The sequence below is a fragment of the Chiloscyllium plagiosum genome, unplaced genomic scaffold, assembly GCF_037043375.1.
Source record: "Chiloscyllium plagiosum isolate Xiang-an unplaced genomic scaffold, Cpla_swu_hap1 HiC_scaffold_19, whole genome shotgun sequence".
Taxonomy (NCBI): Eukaryota; Metazoa; Chordata; class Chondrichthyes; order Orectolobiformes; family Hemiscylliidae; genus Chiloscyllium; species Chiloscyllium plagiosum.
The window spans coordinates 21,705,233-21,728,558 of record NW_028270157.1 but is presented as its reverse complement, the minus strand read 5'-3'; the positions used below and the strand labels follow the sequence as shown (position 1 = coordinate 21,728,558).

The window sequence follows — 23,326 nt, the reverse complement described above, 5'->3', positions numbered from 1 at the left end:
TGGGGTGAGGAGTCCAGAACTAAAGGACATATGTCTGTTATATTTTTCCCCTCTCACTAAACCTAAGGGGCAACTTTTTCCACACAGAGGGTGATGCATGCATGGAATGAGCTGCCAGAGGAAGTGGTGGAGGCTGGTACAATTGTAGCATTTAAAAGGCATCTGGATGGGTATACAAATAAGGAGGGTTTGGAGGGATATGGGCCGGGTGCTGGCAGGTGGGACGAGATTGGGTTGGGATAGCTGGTCGGCATGGACGAGTCGGACTTAAGGGTCTGTTTCTGTGCTGTACATCTCTAATGACTAATTTCTTCCATCCTTCAAAAAAGGTATTTTTCAGTTGTTTTCCCTTCTTAGTAATTTACTTGCTCTTATCTTGTAAGCTTAAGAGTTTTAAACACAGGACTTTTTCCTGAGAGAACATTACTACTTTGAACATGTTAAAATATTGGAGACAAGATATTGAATTCCACTTCCTTCATTTTGTAACACAAATCAAAACCCAAATGATTTGATTTCTTAAAAATAAGAAATAATAATGATCCAAAAGTTAGCATTGGCATTTAGTTTGCATTCACGACAGTTGAGTTTTCAGTGAGCCCTGATTAGCCCCAGTAATGAATCAAATAGGAACTAAGGTTTCTATAGTAAGAACTACTGACTCGACAACATGACATTATAATAAACCTGGCCAGATGTTTCAAATGAGTTATTTTTCCCTTGCTTATGTAAATCCATGTTACTATTTCACCCCAAAGGCTTGTCAGAGGTTTTCAAGTAGCAATTATCATATTTTATGTAAAACATAATCAGAGTTCATACTTCATTGCACCTGTATGTTCATCAAAACACAAACATCAACTGAATCCTCAATTTAGGCACTTCTTGTTGCAAAAGTGGAGCTAAGATAATTGATAAAAGAACTAAATGCTGTATGAGGCAAAAGTGTATTCAGGAGGTAATGATGATCTGAACTCACTGTCTGAATGAATGTTGGAAACAGGTTCAATAATAACTTTCTAAAGCGAAATAGATAAACATATGAGGTGCAAACACTTACTTTGAAAAAGATTAGGGGAGTAGGATTCATTGGTTATCACTTTCAAAAACCCAGCACAGTCACAACCGGTCAAAACGCTTCCTTTTGAACTGCATCAATTTGAGGTATATCCACACCTCCTGGTGTTTTGAGCAATGTGGGAAAAATAAAGGAAGTTCTTACATTACTCCCTAAAAGGTGACCAGACAAAATATCAGTATTTGCAGAAGACTTTATTTTTAAAACCATTCATTAACAATTTCATCTTTACATCATTACAAAGTACAGATCTTTGAAAAATAGTTAACAACAAGGGTTCTGGGCATTTTCTTCTAACTAAGATTAACAAAAATGTTGGGCTGCAGTTAACTCGCAATATATTCCAGAAACGAGGATAACTGAATTGAAAATGAATCAAAGGAAACAGCTAAGGTACATTACATCGGTTGCATTTTTTCTCTCAGTAATGAAGTGATAGAATCTTCATGCCAAATTTCAAGCATTTATATTCAATCATCAAGCCTTCAGTCCTCCCAGCAGCTTAAATCATTCAAAACTTTGTAAGTCTACACTTGCATAAAATGATTTCAGGCCTTTGTCATCAAGGATTTGCCTTTGAATATACTGTTGATTATTTGCCTGTAAGAATGCTGCCTGATTGCCACTTCTGATCAGTCTTCTCACTAGGAGTACTTCATTTTCTGCAGTGCTTCTGCTCGAACAGCAAGACTCTTACCACAAATTGTCAAAAGCACAATCAGGACACCCACCAGGAGAGTAAGGAGAGGCCAGAGTACACAGTGCAAAAGAACATTTTCATCATGGGCACGCTTCAAAAGCGCATCATCAGGTCTAAAAAAGAACCCAAAACACAATCTTAGTGAGCAGTACACTTGAAAAATAAACAGCATACAAATATATATTTCAACAATTTAACCAACAAGGAAGCAAACTACTTATTCAAATATGCATGGCAAAACCACCCTTTTCTCATTACAAAGAGTTATGTTGGACTTGAAACATTAACTCGGTTTCTCTCTCCATAGATACTTCCAGACATGCTGAGTATCTCCAGCACTCTGTCTCTGAATCACTTTTATCAACGTCTAACCAAACACCTTTTTTTCATACTTGAAGTAATTTGCTGATGTTATCTCATCCACTGGTCAGGGTTGCAGTTACTGCAGGTTTCGAGATCACTTTCACAATGTCAAATTATAAAACTTTAAGTTTATAAAGTCTTTAAATAATGAAATGCCCAGAGGCATTTTATAAAACAAAGTATGACACTGAGCCACATATCAGGTCAGATGACTGAAAGCTCTGTAACATATTCAGTGAGCGGTTCATGGCAATGGAGATGGGACTGCCTTCAGCATGCACTCATCCTCCTGCTAAGACCCACATTCCTTCCAGGAGAACATGTGCCACACGGTGGCATGGCACCCTTCTGGCCTTACCCACCAATCCCCTTCCTCCACAAACCACTGTGACATTACTGCAACTGGAATTTATCTTATTCATCATCTGGGATACTCCGAATTCATTCAAATTCTGATACCGAACTTGTTAAGTTTAAAGTGATTCACAAATGAAAGGAACCAAATGCTGGTGGTGAAATTTCTTCGAATCATTAAGCATGTGCATCTGATCCCTTTACCAACATGGCATCCAGGACATTTTACATTAAAGTGTTTGCATATGTCCCAAGTTCCATTTCAGAACTGAGGGGGGCCTTGGAATGCAGCACCTTCTCAAAGCCAGCTACCAATAGACAATAAATACTAGCCAGCCAGCAACACATGTCCCACAAATGAATAAAAATAATTTTTGGGGGGTTAATTATGTTATCTAATTAAATCAGTACTTATGTGATATCTTTTCATAAGCACGAGCAGATTAGTAAACAATGGACAGAGGTTATAAAATATATCAGGAAGGAAATCTAGAAAATCAGTTAATTATTATAAAGCTACATGGGTACCTGTGCCTTTCTCACTTGGGTTAATGTCACATTTCAAACCTACCTATTTGGCCAAGCTTCTGGTCATCTGTACTATGGGCGACTGGGTCTCAAATTTTGTTGGTGAACATTCTTCTGCAGTGCCTTGAAATATTTTACCATGTTTGAAGTGTGACATTTACGTTTTTGTAGGATAGATTTCCACTTTAACAACATGGGCATTAAAGTATCATCTGGGAGAAACTCAGACAGGAGAAATCTGGCAGGGGTAGATCACACAATTTCTACAAAGCTAACAGATTTTTCTTACATTCCTTTCAATTCCAAAACTGGGTGGGTTCACTGAATGGCATGCAAACCTTGATACAAGGCCTTCCTCTGTGCATCATCTACATAGTACTTAAAACTCTTAAAAGCAATTTAAGGGCACTCCTGATGTCGGCATAACAATTCTGTAACATCTCTAATATGCTTTGAAACTTGAAACTCTAGCTGTGAAGACAAACATCTAGATCATTTGCATCTTCATATCAAATGCACAAGTCACAGTCAACTGATGTGCTGTAGGGAAATTTTTAATGCTGTATATTTAATAAAACATTAAATACAAAGGTATGTAAAAATAATTCCTGTGGTTGTGCGCAGGGTATTTTCTCAGTCTTACCTTCGTTGTTGATTTATATAGCACATAAAAGTCTGAGAGCCTATTTCTTCCTTCCAATAATCATGCCAACTCATAACATTCTCTGAGTTTTTCTGATTGTCTCTTTCACAAGGAGGAATATAGGAACACTGTATAAAATGAGAACTGTGTTATGACAAAGCATTGACTAAGAATCTCATGAAATGTACAAGCTTGAAAAGAAAACATGTTAACAAGAAGCAGCACGTTCTATTAGTTTACTACAGTGTCCTTTGTTGGCCATACTCCAACATCAAAATGTAATCTTGCCACTCAAATGTTATCTCCTGCAAATTTACCAGTCCACCTCATGTGGATGATGCAACCTTTTAACTGAGGGAAATATTGGATGCAAAAAAAAATGTAGTTAACATCTGTAAAGTCAATAAATGTCCACGTCGGCATTCTCCATCAGAACTCTGTCAATTAGAAAAAAGGAGACACGGCACGGTGGCACAGTGGTTAGCACTGCTGCCTCACAGCGCCAGAGACCCGGGTTCAATTCCTGCCTCAGGCGACTGACAGTGTGGAGTTTCCACATTCTCCCAGTGTCTGCGTGGGGGTGCTCCGGTTTCCTCCCACTGTCGAAAGATCTGCAGGTCAGGTGAATTGGCCATGCTAAATTGCCCGTAGTGTTAGGTGTAGGGGTAAATATAGGGGTATGCGTGGGTTCCGCTTCGGCGGGTCGGTGTGGAATTGTCAGGCCGAATGGCCTATTTCCACACTGTAATGTAATCTAATAAAAGTAACAGCAAGAAGGAGCGAGCGAGAGAGAGCGCGAGAGTGAGATCTCTTTTTGATTTCCAATTTAGTTGAAAAGGTGCACATCTAAAACATGACATGATGTTCTTCTTCAGAGAGATGCTTGTTGACTGTGGAATTTGGTAGTCACCAAAATTATCTGCACACTGAAGGCATAGAAACAATAAAGGTTGGTTCCAAAATATTCATCGTCAGGCAAATATTTAGATCCATCTTAATTAATTCCTCCAGAAAACTCTTAGGAGCTGTATTGACAGCATTGAATTGTTTTAGGTATTTTTACCTTCATTGCGTTACCTGGACGTTCATCTCACATGTTGAACAATCTTTAGTAATATTAGTCCTTGTATTTTCTCTGAACAGTTTGGACACCCCCTTGTCTTACTTTTAAAAGTTACTTCAAAGTAATGTTTTAGATTTACAACTTCTATTACCTAAAATAAATTTGTTCGATCACTTCAGATTTTATTTCAACTCCAAACATCAAAGTTTAAATTTTCTCCAGCTTTTTTGCTTTTTAAGTTCCTTGGCCCCAGCAATCGCTTTGTACTTGGAGACAGCACGAAAACAGATCCTTCGGTCTAACTTGTCCATGCCGACCAGATATCCCAATGCAATCTAGGCCCAATTACCAGCACCCGGCCCATATCCCTCCAAACCCTTCCTATTCAGATATCCATCCAGATGCCTTTTAAATGTTGCAATTGTACCAGCCTCCACCATTTCCTCTGGCAGCTCATTCCATACATGCACCACCCTCTGTGAAAAAGTTGGCCCTTAGGTCTCTTATATCTTTCCCCTCTCACCCTCCTCTCATTGTCTGTCTATCTATATTGTTGATCCGTCCTATCAACAATATAGGACAGATGGCAGCAAGACCAAGATAACCAGCAGAACTTCTTAAGAACAGTCACTGGACCCCAAACATTAATGCTGCTTTCTCTCCACAGATGCTGCCAAGTTTTTCCAGCTATTTCAGATTTTGTTTTGGTAGTGTTCCTACCCCTGAGCCAAGAGGACTGGTTTGAAATTCTACCTGTTCCAGAAGTGTAATACTATCACTGGACAGGTTTATTGGAAAACACATCCTGATGAAAAGGGGGTTCTTGTCATGCAATGGTAGAGTCTAATGATGACAATGAATCCATTACCGATTGCCAGGAAAAGCACACCTGGTTCATTAACCTCCTCGAGGGAAGGAAACTGCTGCCTTTACCTGGTCTGCTCAACATGTGACTCCAGACTAATAGTAATGTATTTGACTCTTAACTGTCCCTCTTTCAGAATGGGCAATAAATGCTGGCCTAGCTAATGATGTACTAATCTTGTGAGGGAATAAAACACTATGTCTACCCAAATGAATGCTTGTAGCGATGACCTGTGCAAAGATTTTTGTAATATGGATTTTAAAGAAGAGGGAAAATGAATTTAGTTTTCTGTTCAGTGAAGGTCTGACATTTAGTCAAACTCATTTTGAGCAGCAAGTTCAAAACAATATTTTTAAGAGGGCATATGATTGTAGCTAAATATCTAGTAAACCACCCATGGAGATCATTGCTAAGGTACTTAGTGGTTTGAAATTTACAATCCAGAGAGGGGTTTGGGAGTGCGATACAGAAACATTGAGAGAGAAGTCTACAATAGCAGAGGTACTTGTTATTAATTAATAACTACTGCTATTATTTGCATGTGGTCATTGAGGGAAAGCAGTCCCAAGTTGCTTAGAAGTCAAAAGGAAGAAAATTCCAAAAAGTGGAATTGTGGAGATTTCTCAGAGTTAAACATCCTACAAGGTTGTTGAAGACATCGGTTTAGGGAATTAATATTAAACAATATAAGAATTGATTTAGCAGTCCATTTTAAGGGTCTTGAGTAAAGGCATTAAAAGTAAGCATTGAGTGAATACACATGTGTAATTTGTAATAGGAATGATTTAGAGCAGTTTCAGCTGAGCATGGAAATGGGGTGACTTTTCGTGGAGATTTGGGGGTCAGTAAAATTATTGTCGGGTTAAAGAAGCTGAATCTATCTTTGTTTTTATAGTTATTATAGAGTGTAAATCGGTAGTTTTTTGTTATCACTAGTGTAATAAACTTTAATGTTTTTTGTTAAATGTAAATGTGGCTGACCTCAATGGTAAACAAAGTCAAGCCTTATCAGGTCCGGTTTCACTAAGATTTGAATGATCCAGTATTCCTCTCAGCTGGAATCATAGCAAAGACGTTGACAGGATTGACATTTAACCTCCAACAATCTAATCATCCTCTTTTATGCAATGCATGATTCTAACCAGTGGAGAGCATCTTCTCCCTCCCCAACCTCCTGGCCCACAATTCCCACTGACTCGAGGTTGGATAAGGCTCTCAAAGCCACACTTGGTCCAACATTATGCTGATGTCATTGGCATTCATGGTCAACTCACCGCTCACTTTTAGCTCTTTTGTCCATTGTAGATTTGGTCTAAAAATGAAATCATAAGTGACTGAGCTCTGGTAGAACCCAAACGGTGAATCAGGGAATAGGCTATTGCTATGTAGCTCAGGAGGCAGATAAGGTGCTAATTGGTCAGATTGGATTGGTCCTGCTTTTGGTGGACAAGACATATCTGGGTAACTTTGTACATTGTCCTAGAATAACTTGTTGATTGGCTCAGCTAGATGTGATAGGAGAAAGTGAGGACTGCAGATGCTGGAGACCAGAGTTGAAAAGTGTGGTGCTGAAAACGCGCAGCAGGCCAGGCAGCATCCGAGGAGCAGGAGAATCGATGTTCCAGGCATAAGCCCTTCTTCAGGAATGAGGCTGGTGTGCCAAGCGGCCACACCTCCCCCCCCAAGGCCCCAAGGGATCCTTCCATATCCGTCACAAATTCACCTGCACCTCCACACACATTTACTGTATTCGTTGCACCCGACGTGGTCTCTTCTACATTGGGGTGATAGGCCGCCTACTTGCGGAACATTTCAGGGAACACCTTTGGGATACCCGCACCAACCAACCCAACCGCCCCGTGGCTGAACACTAACTCCCCCTCCCACTCCGCCAAGGACATGCAGATCCTGGGCCGCCTCCATTGCCAGACCATGGCCACACGACGCCTGGAGGAAGAGCGCCTCATCTTCCGCCTAGGAACCCTCCAACCACACGGGATGAATGTCGATTTCTCCAACTTCCTCATTTCCCCTCCCCCCACCTTATCTCAGTCCCAAACCCCGGATTCAGCACCGCCCTCTTGACCTGCAATCTTTTTCCCGAACTCTCCGCCCCACCCTCTCTCCGGCCTATCACCCTCACCACCTTCCACCTATCGTATTCCCAGCGCCCCTCCCCCAAATTCCCCACCCCTAACCTTTTATCTCAGACTGCTTGGCGCACCAGCCTCATTCCTGAAGAAGGGCTTATGCCCGAAACGTCGATTCTCCTGCTCCTCGGATGCTGCCTGGCCTGCTGCACTTTTCCAGCACCAAACTTTTCAACTCAGCTAGATGTGGAGTGTTTATCTTCAGTACTATCACAAAGGATCTTGTCAGGCCTAAAGCCTTTGCAGTGTCCAAGGCCTTCAGACATTTCTTGGTTGGCAAGAAACAAATTAAGAGGAGAATAATGAATTTGATTGGAATAACTGATATTGTGGAATATCTTAGAAAACACTTAATAAGCCGTGGTTGGGGGTACGTTCGCTGAGCTGGGAAGTTGATTTGCAGACGTTTCGTCCCCTGTCTAGGTGATACCTTCAGTGCTTTAGAGCCTCCTGCAAAGTGCTACTGTGTCTTCCGGAATTTATTGGTGCCATTCCTGCTGTTTCCTAGATCAACTTCCCAGCTCAGCGAACATACCCTCAACCACGGCAACCAGCACCCCTAGCTACAAATTTGCATGCAAACCTTAAGACTTAAGCATAATGCTTCTGCAAATTGAGACAAATCCTTTGAACTAAATAGAATACCTTTGTAACTGTTTCTTTCTAAAATATTAATGGGAATTTGTATATAGCATAGGTCATCTTTCTCAATATTGTATTTTTAAAATGCTAAAGTGGTCAAAACTTTTGGCAGCTTCACCAGAAGCACATTGTTTTTAAAAATTTTACACGACTGAATGCGTTGAGCAATGTTTTACACACACTGATACGATTATTAACTATTAATCTGTACTAGTACTCAGCAGCTGGAACTTTAATTTGCAAGATGGCCATTTGAAAATGAGGTGGGCTTTTAGCGAATATCGCTGGTTCTCTGTAATGATAGATGAAGGCAGAAATACTGAAGGAGCAAAACATCCCACACAGAGATAAACTGTCCAAGGTAGGTCGACTATTGCTGAATTGAAATCATAATAGTTGACTGTTCTGATGTGTAAAAGGCCTGCAGCAACCTCTTGAAAACATTGTGCTAATGTTAAGCATATTGGATAATGTATGACAATCAAGTCTTGATTGAATAAACGTAACAGATGAATGAGCACAACTTAAGAAGAAAGGACAAAATCTTTTATATACAGCAGGGCGAGGGATATTTCTGAGAGAAACAGAACACCTTTTCACTGGTTATCTACAAGGCTCTCATTAACTATTCACAGATTAAAGATCCAGCAAGCAAATTGCCCCAACCTTCAAGAACTCACTTGCCAACTGGTGCAGATTTTATATTACCCAACATTTATAACTCACTCAATGCTAGGAGCAGTCACTGCTAAATTATGAGGATATAAATTCCAGGGAATTTTAGTCTTTTATGTCATGCTTGGTTGAAAAGAACAAATTTGTAAGCAGTTGAAAAAAAGCGATTAGATTCACCTTAGCTAATCTAATGTGCTGGAGGGAGAATCTCAAATGATGCTTTCATCATAAGTACATTTCCAGGCTAAGAAAGAAAAAGAATAGCAGTAAATCCTGAGGAGCCAAGAATCATCTTGAATTCTGGGAGAATTTGAGGTCAACATAAAAGACAGGGAAATGTGTACCTGATAACAGGTTTTCCACAATGTTAAACATTCTGTTCTGTCACTTCAGGAATAGATTACTACAGTATAGTGTTTAGTCAATACTGCATTTAATATGTTGGTTACTGTAATATCTTATGATTTGGAGATGCCTGTGTTGGACTGGGGTATACAAAGTTAAAAATCACAACACCAGGTTATAGTCCAACAGGTTTAATTGGAAGCACTAGCTTTCAGAGTGCTGCTCCTTCATCAGGTGGTTAACAACCTCTGAAAGCTAGTGCTTCCAATTAAATCTGTTGGAATATAACCTAGTGTTGTGTGATTTTTAAACTTTGCAAATGTCTTAGAACATGAAATCTTGTTGCTTTCTCATTCAATTACAAATTGAAAATTCAAATCTCTAATCTTAAAAAGGTCTGCCATTTTCCATATATCACTCCTTGTACAACCTTAGAATTTTACAGCAAGGCTTTTCTTTAAGCAGAAGTTAAATAATGATTACCAATCTCATTTAAGAAGAAAAATCTCAAAACGTCCACATCACAACTTCTGTGTAGTGTTCTGGCTGCCCAGCTATAGGAAGGCTGTTCTTAAATTGTAAAGGGTAGAGAAAAGATTTTCAATGTTGTTGCCAGAACTTGAGGATGAGAGTTATAAGGAGAGGCTGGATAGGCTGAGACTTCTTAACCTGGAGTGTAGGAGGCTGAGGGGTGACCTTATAGAGGTTTATTAATCCATGAGGGGCATAGATAAGGTGAACAGCAAAAGGTCTTTTTCCTGGGATAGGGGAGTTCAAAACTAGAGGGCAGAATATTAAGGTGAGAGGAGTAAGATTTAAAAAGGGACCTGAGAGGCTACTTTTTCATACAAAGGGTGGTTTGTTTGTGGAATGAACAGGCAGAGGAAGTGATAGATGCAGGTACAGTTACAACATTTAAAAGACATTTGGACAGGTACATAATAGGAAAGATTGAGAGGAAAATGGGCCAAACACAGGCAAATGGGACTGGTTTAGTTTGGGAAACCTGGTCAGCATGGTCGAGTTGGACCGAAGGGTCTGTTTCTGTGCTGCATGACTCTATTGAAATATTGCAAAGTTCTTCACTGAGGAAATAACCAGGTACTAAGCAGTGAAGTGTGTGTGTTGGAGATGAAAACTAGTGATCACGGTTGTAGGTTTTAAGGAAGTTTTTGAAAGCAAAGAGAGAGATGTTATGGAACAGGAACTTAGACTGCGCCAACATGGAAGATTGATGGACTGCCTTTTGCCAAGGGAGAGGTGGACAGAGATGGTGTGAGGAATGCAGAATAGATGAGCTAGATGACGGAAGGTATCTCTTGGAACAAATGGCAGAACGGGTTGTAGAACTATTTTAAATAAAATCAGGGAAGGATTTGTAGGTTAGGACAACCATTTTGAAAACTAACACAGGAGATAATGGTTGGAAAGGCACATGGGGAGATAGGAGTGAGTTTTTAAAACAACAGAAACATATGGTGCTGAAACTTTGAACGCACTTTAATTTGATGTGCACAGAACTCAGGAACTTGGCAAAGAAACAATCAGAATAATAGCCTCAGGGGCAAGGACACAAAATAGGAGTTTCAGTAATATTGGGGCCTGGTGAGGCCAGAGTTGGAAAATAAACCTTGATACTCAGCTCTGAAGTAGGGAGAACATTCAGTATCGTATTGTGCTCACTCCGAAAGACATGGTAGGGAAGAGGGCAATGTCAGACTCAAACTTTGGTGGAAGCCGAATAGCATAAGCAGCAAGTTCTTAGTCAAAGATGATTCGGAGTCATTGATTGAGTAGCTAAATAGTCAAGTCAACACAGATGATCAAGTTGTCACGAATGGGACCACAAAGTTGAGAACTGTTTTAAAACGTTGTTTGTTTACAGCACAACTGTTCCATTCCTCAGATAAAGTCACCATTCATAAAGTAATGAGAAAAAGACCAAAATTGGAGCCTTGGGAAATGCAACCATTATAGCAGAGGTAGATATGAAGCAGGCTATAGTAGGTATCACAGGTCAACTATAAAGGAGAGATGGTGGAGGTGGTTGGGATATTAAACATCATGAAGGAGGAGTGAGAGAAGCAATAGCACACCAAGATTGCAATCACAAAATATCAGCATGACTTTAACCAGTCTTAGTGCTGAGATGGACATTTGAAAGCAAAGACGGGAGAAGTTCTGAGTCAGGCAAGGAAGCACAACGGTCGTATTAGTTTCCACGTGTTGAAAAGACTCAGCCTTATAGCTCCACCACCACTCCAATCTCCTCCACAGTCATGAACTATCAAGCTGTTTATTCCACATCCAGTAGTACTCAAGCAAAAATTCCTCCAATTCAATATCAGAAAGACCAAAGCCATTTTCTTTTGCAGTCCAAGTTATTTTGTCCTTTATACTCCACCCTAACATATGGTTCCTGCCTTTATTATTTCTCAGGTATACCCAAACTGTTTCTACATTCTGGTTTCTGGAACTTGTTTGCCCTCACTGTTGTGCTAATAACAATAACTAACAGAGCCACCCATCCACTGTCTCCTAGCTTCCTATCTTTCATAAATGTCACATTCCCCTCTAATATTCAGGTCAAAATACAGGTCAGCCTATAACAATATCTCTGCAATGGCTATCCAAATGTACTAGTTTATTTCTATTTGCATTCATAGTTCATCTGTTTTGTTTCAAATACAAAGCTTTCAATTTTGTCCTATATTTGTAACCTCCAGCATTATCTGTTAATTTATTCTTAGATTTTTTTTCATTCTATCCCTTCCTCTTCTGTTAATTTACTGGCTCCCATATTAATTCATTCCTCCTTGTTTTGCCTTGATTGTTTTATTTACTTTTCCTGAAATGTGATCCCTTATCCCAACACTTCATTCAAAACTCTCTCTACTTTATAGATAACACAGCTCACTGGAACATTCGAACCATACTGGAAACAGTGTAGATTGTCCCATTGGCACAGCCCACATTTTCCCCCACACAATACTAATGCCAGCACCCCACAAACAGAAAACTCACTTCTGATTTGCCAGCCTTTGAACCAACGATTCATTTTCCTAACCTTAGTCACTCTGTGCCAATTTGCATGTGGTTTAGGTCATAATCCAGCTATCATTACATTTGAGGTTCTGCTTCTTAATTTAGTGCCTAGCTCCTCATTCTGACTGTGCAGGGCTTTTTTCTCCATCCTGCCTACAATGTTGAATTTACATGGACTGTGATGACTGGAGCTTCCCTTTCCCACTATACTTTACCCCTCAGCACTGAGCACACATTCTAGACCCCAGCACTGGGCAGGTAATATAGCTTGTAAACTCTTGCTCATTCCCACAGAGAACAGTGTCAATCCCCCTTATATACTGTCCCCAACATTTCCACCACTAATTTCATTTCTGCTCATCAGACTTTAATGACTTCCTGTACCACAGTGCCATGGGCAGCCAGCTCATCTATCACGCAGCCCAACCACTAATTCCCCCACCCCACCCCCACCCACGAACCTGTTGAATAAAGGCTCCTGCACTCCTGTCCTCTCAGTCCCCTCATCGGCCTTAGCTGCAGCCACACTCTCTGGTCTCTGACTGCTGACTAAGTTCAGCATAATTGTCAGTCTTGGATGGCATGTTATTGTACTAAGTGAAACTTTCCCTTTCTTGAGAGAACATATGAAAGGAAAGAAGAAAGTGTCTGGAAGGTAAAGAGGGGTGAGGTGAAAAGAGCCAAGATAGAAAGGGTAGAGAGGGAATGAGAAGGAATACAAAGCACAAAGACGGTGTGGGCGGCACGGGGGCACAGTGGTGTGGGCGGCACGGGGGCACAGTGGTGTGGGCGGCACGGGGGCACAGTGGTGTGGGCGGCACGGGGGCACAGTGGTGTGGGCGGCACGGGGGCACAGTGGTGTGGGCGGCACGGGGGCACAGTGGTGTGGGCGGCACGGGGGCACAGTGGTGTGGGCGGCACGGGGGCACAGTGGTGTGGGCGGCACGGGGGCACAGTGGTGTGGGCGGCACGGGGGCACAGTGGTGTGGGCGGCACGGGGGCACAGTGGTGTGGGCGGCACGGGGGCACAGTGGTGTGGGCGGCACGGGGGCACAGTGGTGTGGGCGGCACGGGGGCACAGTGGTGTGGGCGGCACGGGGGCACAGTGGTGTGGGCGGCACGGGGGCACAGTGGTGTGGGCGGCACGGGGGCACAGTGGTGTGGGCGGCACGGGGGCACAGTGGTGTGGGCGGCACGGGGGCACAGTGGTGTGGGCGGCACGGGGGCACAGTGGTGTGGGCGGCACGGGGGCACAGTGGTGTGGGCGGCACGGGGGCACAGTGGTGTGGGCGGCACGGGGGCACAGTGGTGTGGGCGGCACGGGGGCACAGTGGTGTGGGCGGCACGGGGGCACAGTGGTGTGGGCGGCACGGGGGCACAGTGGTGTGGGCGGCACGGGGGCACAGTGGTGTGGGCGGCACGGGGGCACAGTGGTGTGGGCGGCACGGGGGCACAGTGGTGTGGGCGGCACGGGGGCACAGTGGTGTGGGCGGCACGGGGGCACAGTGGTGTGGGCGGCACGGGGGCACAGTGGTGTGGGCGGCACGGGGGCACAGTGGTGTGGGCGGCACGGGGGCACAGTGGTTAGCACTGCTGCCTCGCAGCGCCAGAGACCCGGGTTCAATTCCCGACTCAGGCGACTGACTGTGTGGAGTTTGCACGTTCTCCCCGTGTCTGCGTGGGTTTCCTCCGGGTGCTCCGGTTTCCTCCCACAGTCCAAAGATGTGCAGGTTAGGTGAATTGGCCATACTAAATTGCCCGTAGTGTTAGGTAAGGGGTAAATGTAGGGGTATGGGTGGGTTTCGCTTCGGCGGGTCGGTGTGGACTTGTTGGGCCGAAGGGCCTGTTTCCACACTGTAATCTAATCTAATCTAAAATTGGTTTAACTTTTGTTGGCAGTTTAAAATTGTCTATATTCCAATCTTATTTAACCAAATCAATATTCACAAAGAGAGTACTTTCCCCTCTTCTCTTCAAACAGTGAAATGAAGCCTTTAAACTATACTTCATTTATTTCAAATATCTATTGCCATAATCCATTATTATCAAACTTTTCACATGTCAGTAAAACATCAAACATGAGTGTGTCATGGGATAATGTTATTTCTGACTATGTAACAAGGTTAGTAATACATTTATGTCATAGTCAGATAAGATAACTAACAATATGTTAAGACAAATTGCTAAATACAAAGCACTAATTTAATCAGTCAGAAAAATGAAAGTCTGCCTTCCTGTGACAAGTATGAATACTTGCGCATTTGTCTTTACTATGGATTGACTATGTTAAATACACATTCTGAAGGGTAAATCTATCACCAAGACAATGTAATGGAACAAGAAACTATAAGGCATGACTAAATAAAACACAAGTCAGTCATCAATAATTGGCATTCCCAAAAGCTTTGTGAAAAATATAATATTTAATGAATTGAATATAAAAAGGTAATAAACTTTTGCTAAGCATGCAACTTATAAATGATCAATATCTGTAAGGTAACAGAAATATTACAAAGTTACTCTTAAAATGTACTGATTTTTGACTTTGTTTCAATTTTCAAAAGCGTTTTGGAGATGGTGAATTGTTTGAAACTGGAATGACTCCTGTGGTGTAAATATAGAAGGGCATTTGCTCATTGGTAGATTGTCCAAACAATAATTGATTGTCTGATGAGTTGGCTTTCTCTCAGCAACGTGTTTAATATTAGGCACTAGGAGAACTCTCTCGCTTTACTGGTTGGTGATCTTGGATATAAGCATTCAATTGCACCAGAAGAAGAGTCAAATAAGATATAGAATTAAATGTTACATCAAAAGTCAAAATCTATAGCATCCCAGGACTCTGTTTATATGCCCCAAATGTTAGTCTAGATTTTGCAATTAGGCACTTGGAAATCCACAAATTCTCACTCAAATGTAACTGTGCTACCTACTGAATGTAGGGATACATTTTAGTGAGGCTCAATGAGATGGCATTACTAATTAGAACTAAATTTAAAATTAACTAGTTTTGAGATTTGTAGCTCAGGTTGAGATTCTGGATGTAGGTTTGCTCGCTGAGCTGGAAGGTTTAACATTAACTGCATGTATTTAACTTTGATTTTATATGAGTTTGTTCTACATATCAGGTTGATCACCGTTTCTCCTTCTGTCAGATACATTTTCAGCTAATGGGAGGATGCTGAATATTCTCCACAATTCAGTATCACACAAACTTCCAGCAACTTGCTGTCTTAAAGATAGACAGCCCTATTTTGTTGAGAAGTTGCAAGATAGCATGCAATTTCAAAGACACTGATTCACACAGGAAGGCAGTTCTACTGGCACCGTCGGCCTTCGAGTGTCTTTGCTGAAATGCATATTCTGCATGATGGAAAGCAATAGGACAAGTGTCATCAGGAAATTTCATTTTAAGGGTATCTCACTAATTTCTAATCCTCATCTTCAAACCATACTCTCTAGCACAGAATGAAAATGATTCAATAGGTTTGGGAACTCTGGCAATTCCAATTCTTTTTGGCACACAGTAAGGAATATAATTATTTCTATTTTCTTGCCTGTGTGGTTTTATTTCACATCTGGTCTGATCCTCTCCCAACCAAAAAAAAGGGTTCAAGTGAGACTGGTGAATATCAGTGATGTTTCACGATTGGAACTAATTGCATCTAGATACCAGTTATCGCCAGTCTTTGTACTGTTTATGTCTGGATGTTCTTCACATTTCACCATCTTAAGGTAGAACAACTGGAATAATTTCAAGAAACATAACTGTGTTGCATATGATTAAAGTACATTGGAATGACACCAGGTTATAAAAAAATTAATTGGTTATTTTGACAAGTTAAGCTACAGTTTACTCAATCAAGGGTTCTGTGACATTTACAGTACTAGCATGTGTGATTAAGGCTTTTTTTTTAAAGAAAGCTATATTTTCTTTTTAAATGAACTGATGGGTACATATGACATATTGGATAACAGCACTTTTTTCATGCATTACTCCTATATTACCTATGTCACTCAAACTGGTCAGAGATTTTAAAAAGGTTCATCTTGACTTATCCAAAGACAAAATTACTTGTTGATTAAAGTCAGGAAGCATCTTTAAAGCCTTTGTTCCATTAGCTGTTTTTCAGGCAAATCAAAAACTTTTACTGAAGAAAAGGTTTGCATTTATATTGTACCTTTAATGACCTCCCAAAGCGCATTACAATCAATGAAGTACTGTTATAAATGTAGGCAGCCAATTCTTTAATCAGTTCAAGGATAACGTTTGGGTGATGTTGTTTTGATTGGTAAAGGCAGGCCAGAACACTGGGAGTGTGTTTGAAGAGGGCTGTGGGATTTACCCACCTGAAGGGCACAAGGAATTTGGTTAAATATTTTATCCAAAAGACAGCACATCCTTAGTTGTATATTGAAGTCTCAACTGGGATTAAGTATTCAACTCTCCGGTGGGGGGCGGGGGGGCGACTGAGGAGATCAGTGTTGCCACCAACGCATAATGGTACATATCTATTGGACAGTTAGGTAACATTAATAATTACTGATTGTATACTAATTCTAAATAAGATTTAACCTCTGAACGAACTAAAAGTTGCTTTTTTTCTGAAAGTACAATTAATGCATTTAAGAAACTGCAGGCCCTAAATAGGATGCTGTAAAACACAACTGCAGAAGGTATACAACATTGTTAAATGTTCATTTCGCTAGCTTAATTACAAGCCTCTTTAAGGTGATACATCAACAGCTCACTTTACCTTAGGGTTTCGAATGAGTTGCTGTTCATCATAATGGAGCAACGCTTTGCTGTTAGTTTGGGAATTGTTGACGAAGATCTGGAGACAGGGATAGAGCGACGTGCCTTTGCAATCTGCCCCACATGTGAAAGTGCACTCAGACATTTCGGCGATGTGCCGCAGCGACAGCACCGTGCAGTTAGCAGCCTTGCACTGCATGTTGTTCAGCGTGGGGTTTAACCAACAAAACCCGAGGATGAATAGGGAGATGATGCCGGAGATTATGAGGAAGAAGCCGAGTCTGATGCTTTTATCCTCCGCCTCGGAATACTCATAGGTGACCCTGGGCTTCGCCATCAGATGGGGAACTGAAAGCCAGTTCTCAATACATCCACAATCTAGTGCAGGCTTTAGCCCTGGGCAACCGCTTCAGAAAACTTTCCACAGTTCAGTTCCGATAGCCGGTAGCTAAAACTCTTGAATAACTTGGCTGCTGTTGCGGAGGAAACAGCCGCATTTTGTTCGCTTTTTCGTTTGGAATTTAAAAGCTGCGTGCGGCTTTCCCTCGTGCCACGCTGCCGCTCTGCAAATCCTGACAGTTACATCTGGATTAGGTAAGCTTCTTAGATAGAAATAGCTCATAGCTCCAAGTGGCTGATGTTTACTAACTGCTCTGCTCAGGAGCATAGCTCCCAGACTGAACTGCCAGGCAGTGGGAGGGTCTCTGTGCTAATAATGTCCCTGTGGAACAGGCATTCCTGGATCCGCCTTTGGGTGACAGACATCCCATTACAGAGCCGGGTTGTATAGCAAACCCTTTCTCTACAAACTCCAGCCCAATCCAGGGAGTATTTGACTAACAGTCGTCGATGTCCCAACATTTAAACCAGAAGCAAGTTTCTGATTTGCAGCTTCCGGGTTTCAATCAGCATTTAAACCATCCTTCCTGTAACCGTGGACATGGAGTTCCGTACTAAAAGTTCTCTCACTGTCCACAACAGAGCCCGTTTATTGGGTAAGGCATGTAAAGATTAGAGTGGTGCTGGAAAAGCACAGCAGATCAGACAACATCCGAGAAGCAGGAAAATCACTGTTTCGGGCAAAAGCCCTTCATCAAAACCCTTCCTAATGCGGGGCTTTTGCCCGAAACGTCGATTTTCCCGCTCCTCGGATGCTGCATGACCTGCTGTGCTTTTCCAGCACCACACTAATCTCCAGCATCTGCAGACCTCACTTTCTCCTCCTTCGTAAGTAAGGGTCTGAAAGAATTTCTTAACAGCGGAAGTCATTCCAGAAATAACTTTCTGCTACATTTACCTGACTCCTTTCCCGGGGTGACCCTGTAAGATCTAAAAATCAGGAAGAAGTAGCGGAGGGGAGGGGAGGGGAGGGGGGGGGGGAAGAGAGAGAGAGAGAAAGGAGAGAAGAGAGGAGGGGGACGGGGGGGAGGCGAGAGAGGGGGGCGGGGGGAGGCGAGAGAGGGGGGCGGGGGGAGGCGAGAGGAGTGGTGTTGAGGACGGTTGGGTTGCGGGAGGGGAGAGGGGACATGAAGAGCTGGGACCTGGCGGCATAATTCATTGGAGGAAATTGCTTTCGAGCTCAGCAACCCCCCTGGTGTAGCCAGTGTTGGACATGGCTCTTTTCTGGAATCTCATCACCTCTGTTCCTTTCAATGATGGAAGTGATAAATTATTTGTTTGCCCTTCGGTTTACAATTAATCAAAGTGATTGGAGGAATAATCCACTTCGATTACATTCATCATCCCACCATATACTATTTGCGAAGTGGGATCAGGATACAAATAAAGATTTAGTAGAGAATTTTCTCATCTCTTCCCTCCCCTCCCTCCCGGGAATGGCACCCTTAAAGGATCTGGGAATTAGTGTTCGCTGCTTTAACCATACAGCTATCTTCAGTTATTATGGTCATTAACTTACTGAACAGTCTCGGAGCTCTACGACAGCAGGACCTTTGAGAGAGGTGGAACAGTTGAACATTCTCCATTTGGAAAAGCTACTAACATACCTGATACATTCTGAACACTTGTATCCTCAAAAAGGTTGGGGCTGTTCGGTTTGGAATATTACATGTTGAAATTAGAAATAAAATGCATAGAAATGCCATAACAAAAGGAATACGTTTAGAAATATTTGGTCAGCAGAACAGTACATACAAAAAAAAGCGTATGTCTACATTCATCCGGTATAACTTTCAGTAAAACTAAACACAGACACTACAGGTGCTGGAAATTCAGAATAAAAACATTGCAGGGAATAGTTGCAGGCCTGACAACAGCTGTTGAAACTGAATTGGAGCTAAGGGACTTATTTCTGGATTAGTGGTGCTGGAAGAGCACACTAGTTCAGGCAGCATCCGAGGAGCAGTAAAATCGACGTTTTGGGCAAAAGCCCTTCATCAGGAATAAAATGCTCACTTGTTTTAATTGGCTCGTTAAGGACCAAGGAAACATTACAAAAGTAAAGCTAATTTTGAGTTGTTACCGAGAACAGTATTCATACTGGAGGTACACTATTAAACAAAGCTGACTACATAACTGCAGGAATTAATGTAAGATATAAAAATCTCACGTAGGAATGTTTACTCATTATTTACTTGCCATTGCTGGTTACATCTATACCGTTACTCGACAAAGGTACAACTTCCTTCCAGCCAATTTCTGACTTTGCCTTCGAGCTGACATAGTTAAAAGTCTGTAATGCGAGCAAGCTGGTTTATGCACTTGTTATCGAGGGGAGGTAAATCCAAAGCCATATTAAAACAGCTCCAGTGTTCCATTGTAAAAATATAAACATGAATCAAGAAAGCGGTGGATTAATCTGAATAAGCATGCAGCTGTTAGTTTGGCTCAGACAAAAATATACACTACTAAACTTACTGAGGGTAAACAGTTGATTAGACTACCTGTCCCCGATCACCAGGTCACAACTCCAGCTGGAAGTCCACGTGAAGGGTTTCAGCTGATCAGTGATGTCTATGGTAAGATTCACGCGTGAAGAATGGTTAATCAGGTGAGAGTCTCGAACGTGACTGATTTGAGTCATTTATTTTCGTCACAAGTTAATATCTGAAACTAGAACTGCAGAGATTACAAATACATGGGGTTGTTAGGCCCATTATGACTATATTATTCACTTTTAAAACTTTAGCGGATGAGTTGTAGCAAAAAAAATCTGTAAATCAAAATTAGAGGAATATCTAGATGACGGGGACATGACCGAGTATCTTCGCTTCCGCCAGCAGCTTACCTCCAAGTAATTCCGCTTCATTTGAATCTGTGCGTTCCAGTCCTAAAATTGGATGAGGGGTGATATTATGTTCATTGCCCATTACAATCTCTTTCCATTCTTGTCTACGGTTATCGAATGATATAACCTTCGATCGTATTTAAGTTGGTTTGGAAATCTGGGTGACCTAGATTTATTTTCAGTATATATCAACCAGAGCGAAGTGTAGAGCATACCATATTTAAGTGGGGTTAGGATTTTTAAAATGTTAATTATGACCCCATCAATTAACTAACGACTGAATATTAAAGCTCGAGCAGCAGTTAGACCTTAGTTGGCACCAGTTCTCCCATCAGCTTTGTAGTCCAAATCATTTCAAATCAGTGACCCATTCTGGGGAAGGCGAACACAAGAATCAAGCTTCTATGATGCTCTCCATAGTCGAATAGCTCCTTATTACTCTTCTGTCCAGACATCTTGACGGTTGATTTCCTCCGCAGTATCAATCACAGGTATTCAGGAATGCACGCAATAACATTTATCAGAGAATATCAATAACATTAGTATTTTCTTTAACAGTACTTTGCTAACGAACTTCAAATCAAAACCAAATTACCTATTTAATAGTCTGATATTAAACTTGAGCTTAATGTTCGTGCAGCTCAATTTCCGATACCAAGTCTATTAACTTCATTAGAGTAGCTTCCCCTCCGGTTCCGAACGAGGCTATTGGTTCGTGTCAGATTAAGTATAACGGCAACTTCCTTCAGGAATTAAATTCTAGGCTTTCACTGTGAACATTGAACAGCACGCCCACTTCACATCTCAAATTCTTACAAACCGGAGATTTTCACCTTAAAATCGGCCTGAATTTAAACATGCAGCAAACAGGTCAATATTTGATGTGAATTTTGCATGTCAAATCAAGAGCACATATTTTCAGAATTAGGTAAGAGTTGCTCGGTGATGGGGAGGGGGTAAAGGGACCAGTGAGTATGGTGTCCCACACAAGTTAACGAACTGATTTGGATTACATGGTATGGGGTAGATAACTAGATACTGGCGCAAGGTAGTGGACAGTATCACTGCACCACAAGAGCCCTTAACAACCGACCGTTGTTATAAGTCACATTTGGCCAACTTTAACTCCATTTTTAAATGGACTTCAGATTTCATAATCTGCTATGATGGGATTTAGACCTATGCCTCTAGACAATTAAGCTGGGTTTCTGGAAGTCTAGTCCTGTGACATGACAAGTATGTCATCACCTTGTACATACACATTACAATTAAATTGTAACTTTAATCATACTAATATTAATTGAAGGTTAGTTAATGGAAAGAAAACTGAAGAAATAAATGGCCCATTAGTTGTAAACTGCAAATAATAGCATTTGGGCCCAGCTGGTTATAACTTGTGTATCAATTTTGATGGGGGCATCTGTGCAGTGGTAGTGTCTCTACCTCTGGGACATCTTGGTTCAAATCCCACCTGCTCTAGAGGTGTGTAAAAGAATCTCTGAACAAACTGATATTCCTAAATTTGGTATTGGTATTACAATAGGTGTAAATGTGTGGTGTGAGGAGAATGCAAACATACTTGAAGGAATTATGGAAAAGTTGAGTGACTAAGCAAAAACATAATGAAACACTGTGGATGACTAAGTGCAGGGTTTTTTTAAAATGGTAAGAGACTGGAATGTTTTCTTATGTATAATTAACAAAACTAATATGCAAGTGCAACAAACAATTAGGAAGGCAAATACGTGATCTGAGGAATTTTCATATAGATGTCTTTCATCAATTGTATGGGACCTTAGTGAGACTGCACCTGGGAGTATTCTGCCGAATCAGAGGGTGGGACACGTAGGTTTACCATACTAATTTGTGATATCGTGCAAAAGTCCTCTGAGGTTATGAGGCCTGAATTCTGTAGAGTTAACAAGAATTACAATGATCTTGTTGAAACTTATTCTTAAAAGGGCTATAGGATAGGGTTTCCCAGGCCATGGAAGATGGGAACAGTCTCAGAATAAGGATCAAGCTAACTGGGACTTGGATGTGATAAGATTTCCTCATCTGAAGGGCACTGAATCTGTGGAGATTATGGAAACTCTGTTATACAGTACGTTAAAGACAGAGATCAATAGTTTGAGATACTATTGACATTAATGGATTTATGGGAGTTACACAGAAAAATGATTTTGAGGTTGATGATCAGCCATGAACTGAATGACAGAACAGGCTCTTGGGGCTGAATGGCCCACTGCTCCATTGTTTCTATGCAAGAGCAGGGGAGTGCTCCCGGGTATCCAGATCAATATTTACCCCTGAACCAACATGTTATCTAGACATTACCACACTCTAGACTGTGGGACAATATTCCATATAAACTGGTTGCTATGTTTGTTAAAACAATAACTTGCATTTCTTAAAAAAAAACTTCACTGGGTATAAAAAGCTTTGTGAAATTGCTACATAAATGCAAGTCCCTCTTTACCTAAAATGTCGTTCTGTAATTATTACAACCAAGGAACTGCATCCACAGATACGGTCATTGGTGAAAGTTCAATTTATACAAGATGCCTTTACTAATTGAGAGAATAACCATTTCAAAAAAGCAATTAAAATAGTTTGTTTGACTTACCTTGTGTTGTTGTACCTGCAATGTTTAAATGGCATTTTAAAAATTGGAAAAAAGAGATATTTATGTCGTCACTATACTTGTGTACCGATTTGGGTCAGCAACAAAAAAGGAATGCACTTATGTTTAAAAAACACAATGAAAGCAAAAATAGCTGGACCATGATCATTTGTTGCTACAAATAATGCTACCTCTCACTTTTTTTAAAAAAGAAAGCTGTGCTTTTCTTTCTATAAACATCTTTTTAGC

The 23,326-nt window shown here is 41.3% G+C and overlaps 1 protein-coding gene and 1 long non-coding RNA gene across 2 annotated transcripts in view; one reads left to right on the top strand and one right to left on the bottom strand.

Annotated features, from left to right (window-relative positions):
• Positions 1-1,255: 1,255 nt before the first annotated feature.
• Positions 1,256-17,793, bottom strand: LOC122559764 (calcium-activated potassium channel subunit beta-4-like). The gene is made up of 3 exons (XM_043709752.2): positions 17,209-17,793; positions 3,667-3,794; positions 1,256-1,891 (listed from the first exon to the last, which is right to left on the bottom strand). Exons 1-3 carry the CDS (start codon positions 17,542-17,544, stop codon positions 1,723-1,725), a joined length of 633 nt encoding a protein of 210 aa, XP_043565687.1. The 5' UTR covers positions 17,545-17,793; the 3' UTR covers positions 1,256-1,722.
• The window catches only part of LOC148146729 (uncharacterized), a 33,399-nt gene continuing 27,795 nt past the window's right edge, over positions 17,723-23,326 (top strand). Inside the window, exon 1 of the long non-coding RNA XR_015760389.1 lies at positions 17,723-17,801. This is a non-coding gene — a long non-coding RNA (uncharacterized LOC148146729). The remainder of the gene's footprint in view (positions 17,802-23,326) is intronic.

Excerpts from the sequence above, each read along its gene's own strand:
- LOC122559764 (XM_043709752.2), bottom strand. The coding sequence starts at position 17,544 with ATGGCGAAGCCCAGGGTCACCTATGAGTATTCCGAGGCGGAGGATAAA. Across the intron at positions 3,795-17,208 it reads AACTCATTCGAAACCCTAAG|TGTTCCTATATTCCTCCTTG; the intron begins GTAAAGTGAGCT and ends CATTTTATACAG. Across the intron at positions 1,892-3,666 it reads TATATAAATCAACAACGAAG|ACCTGATGATGCGCTTTTGA; the intron begins GTAAGACTGAGA and ends GTTCTTTTTTAG.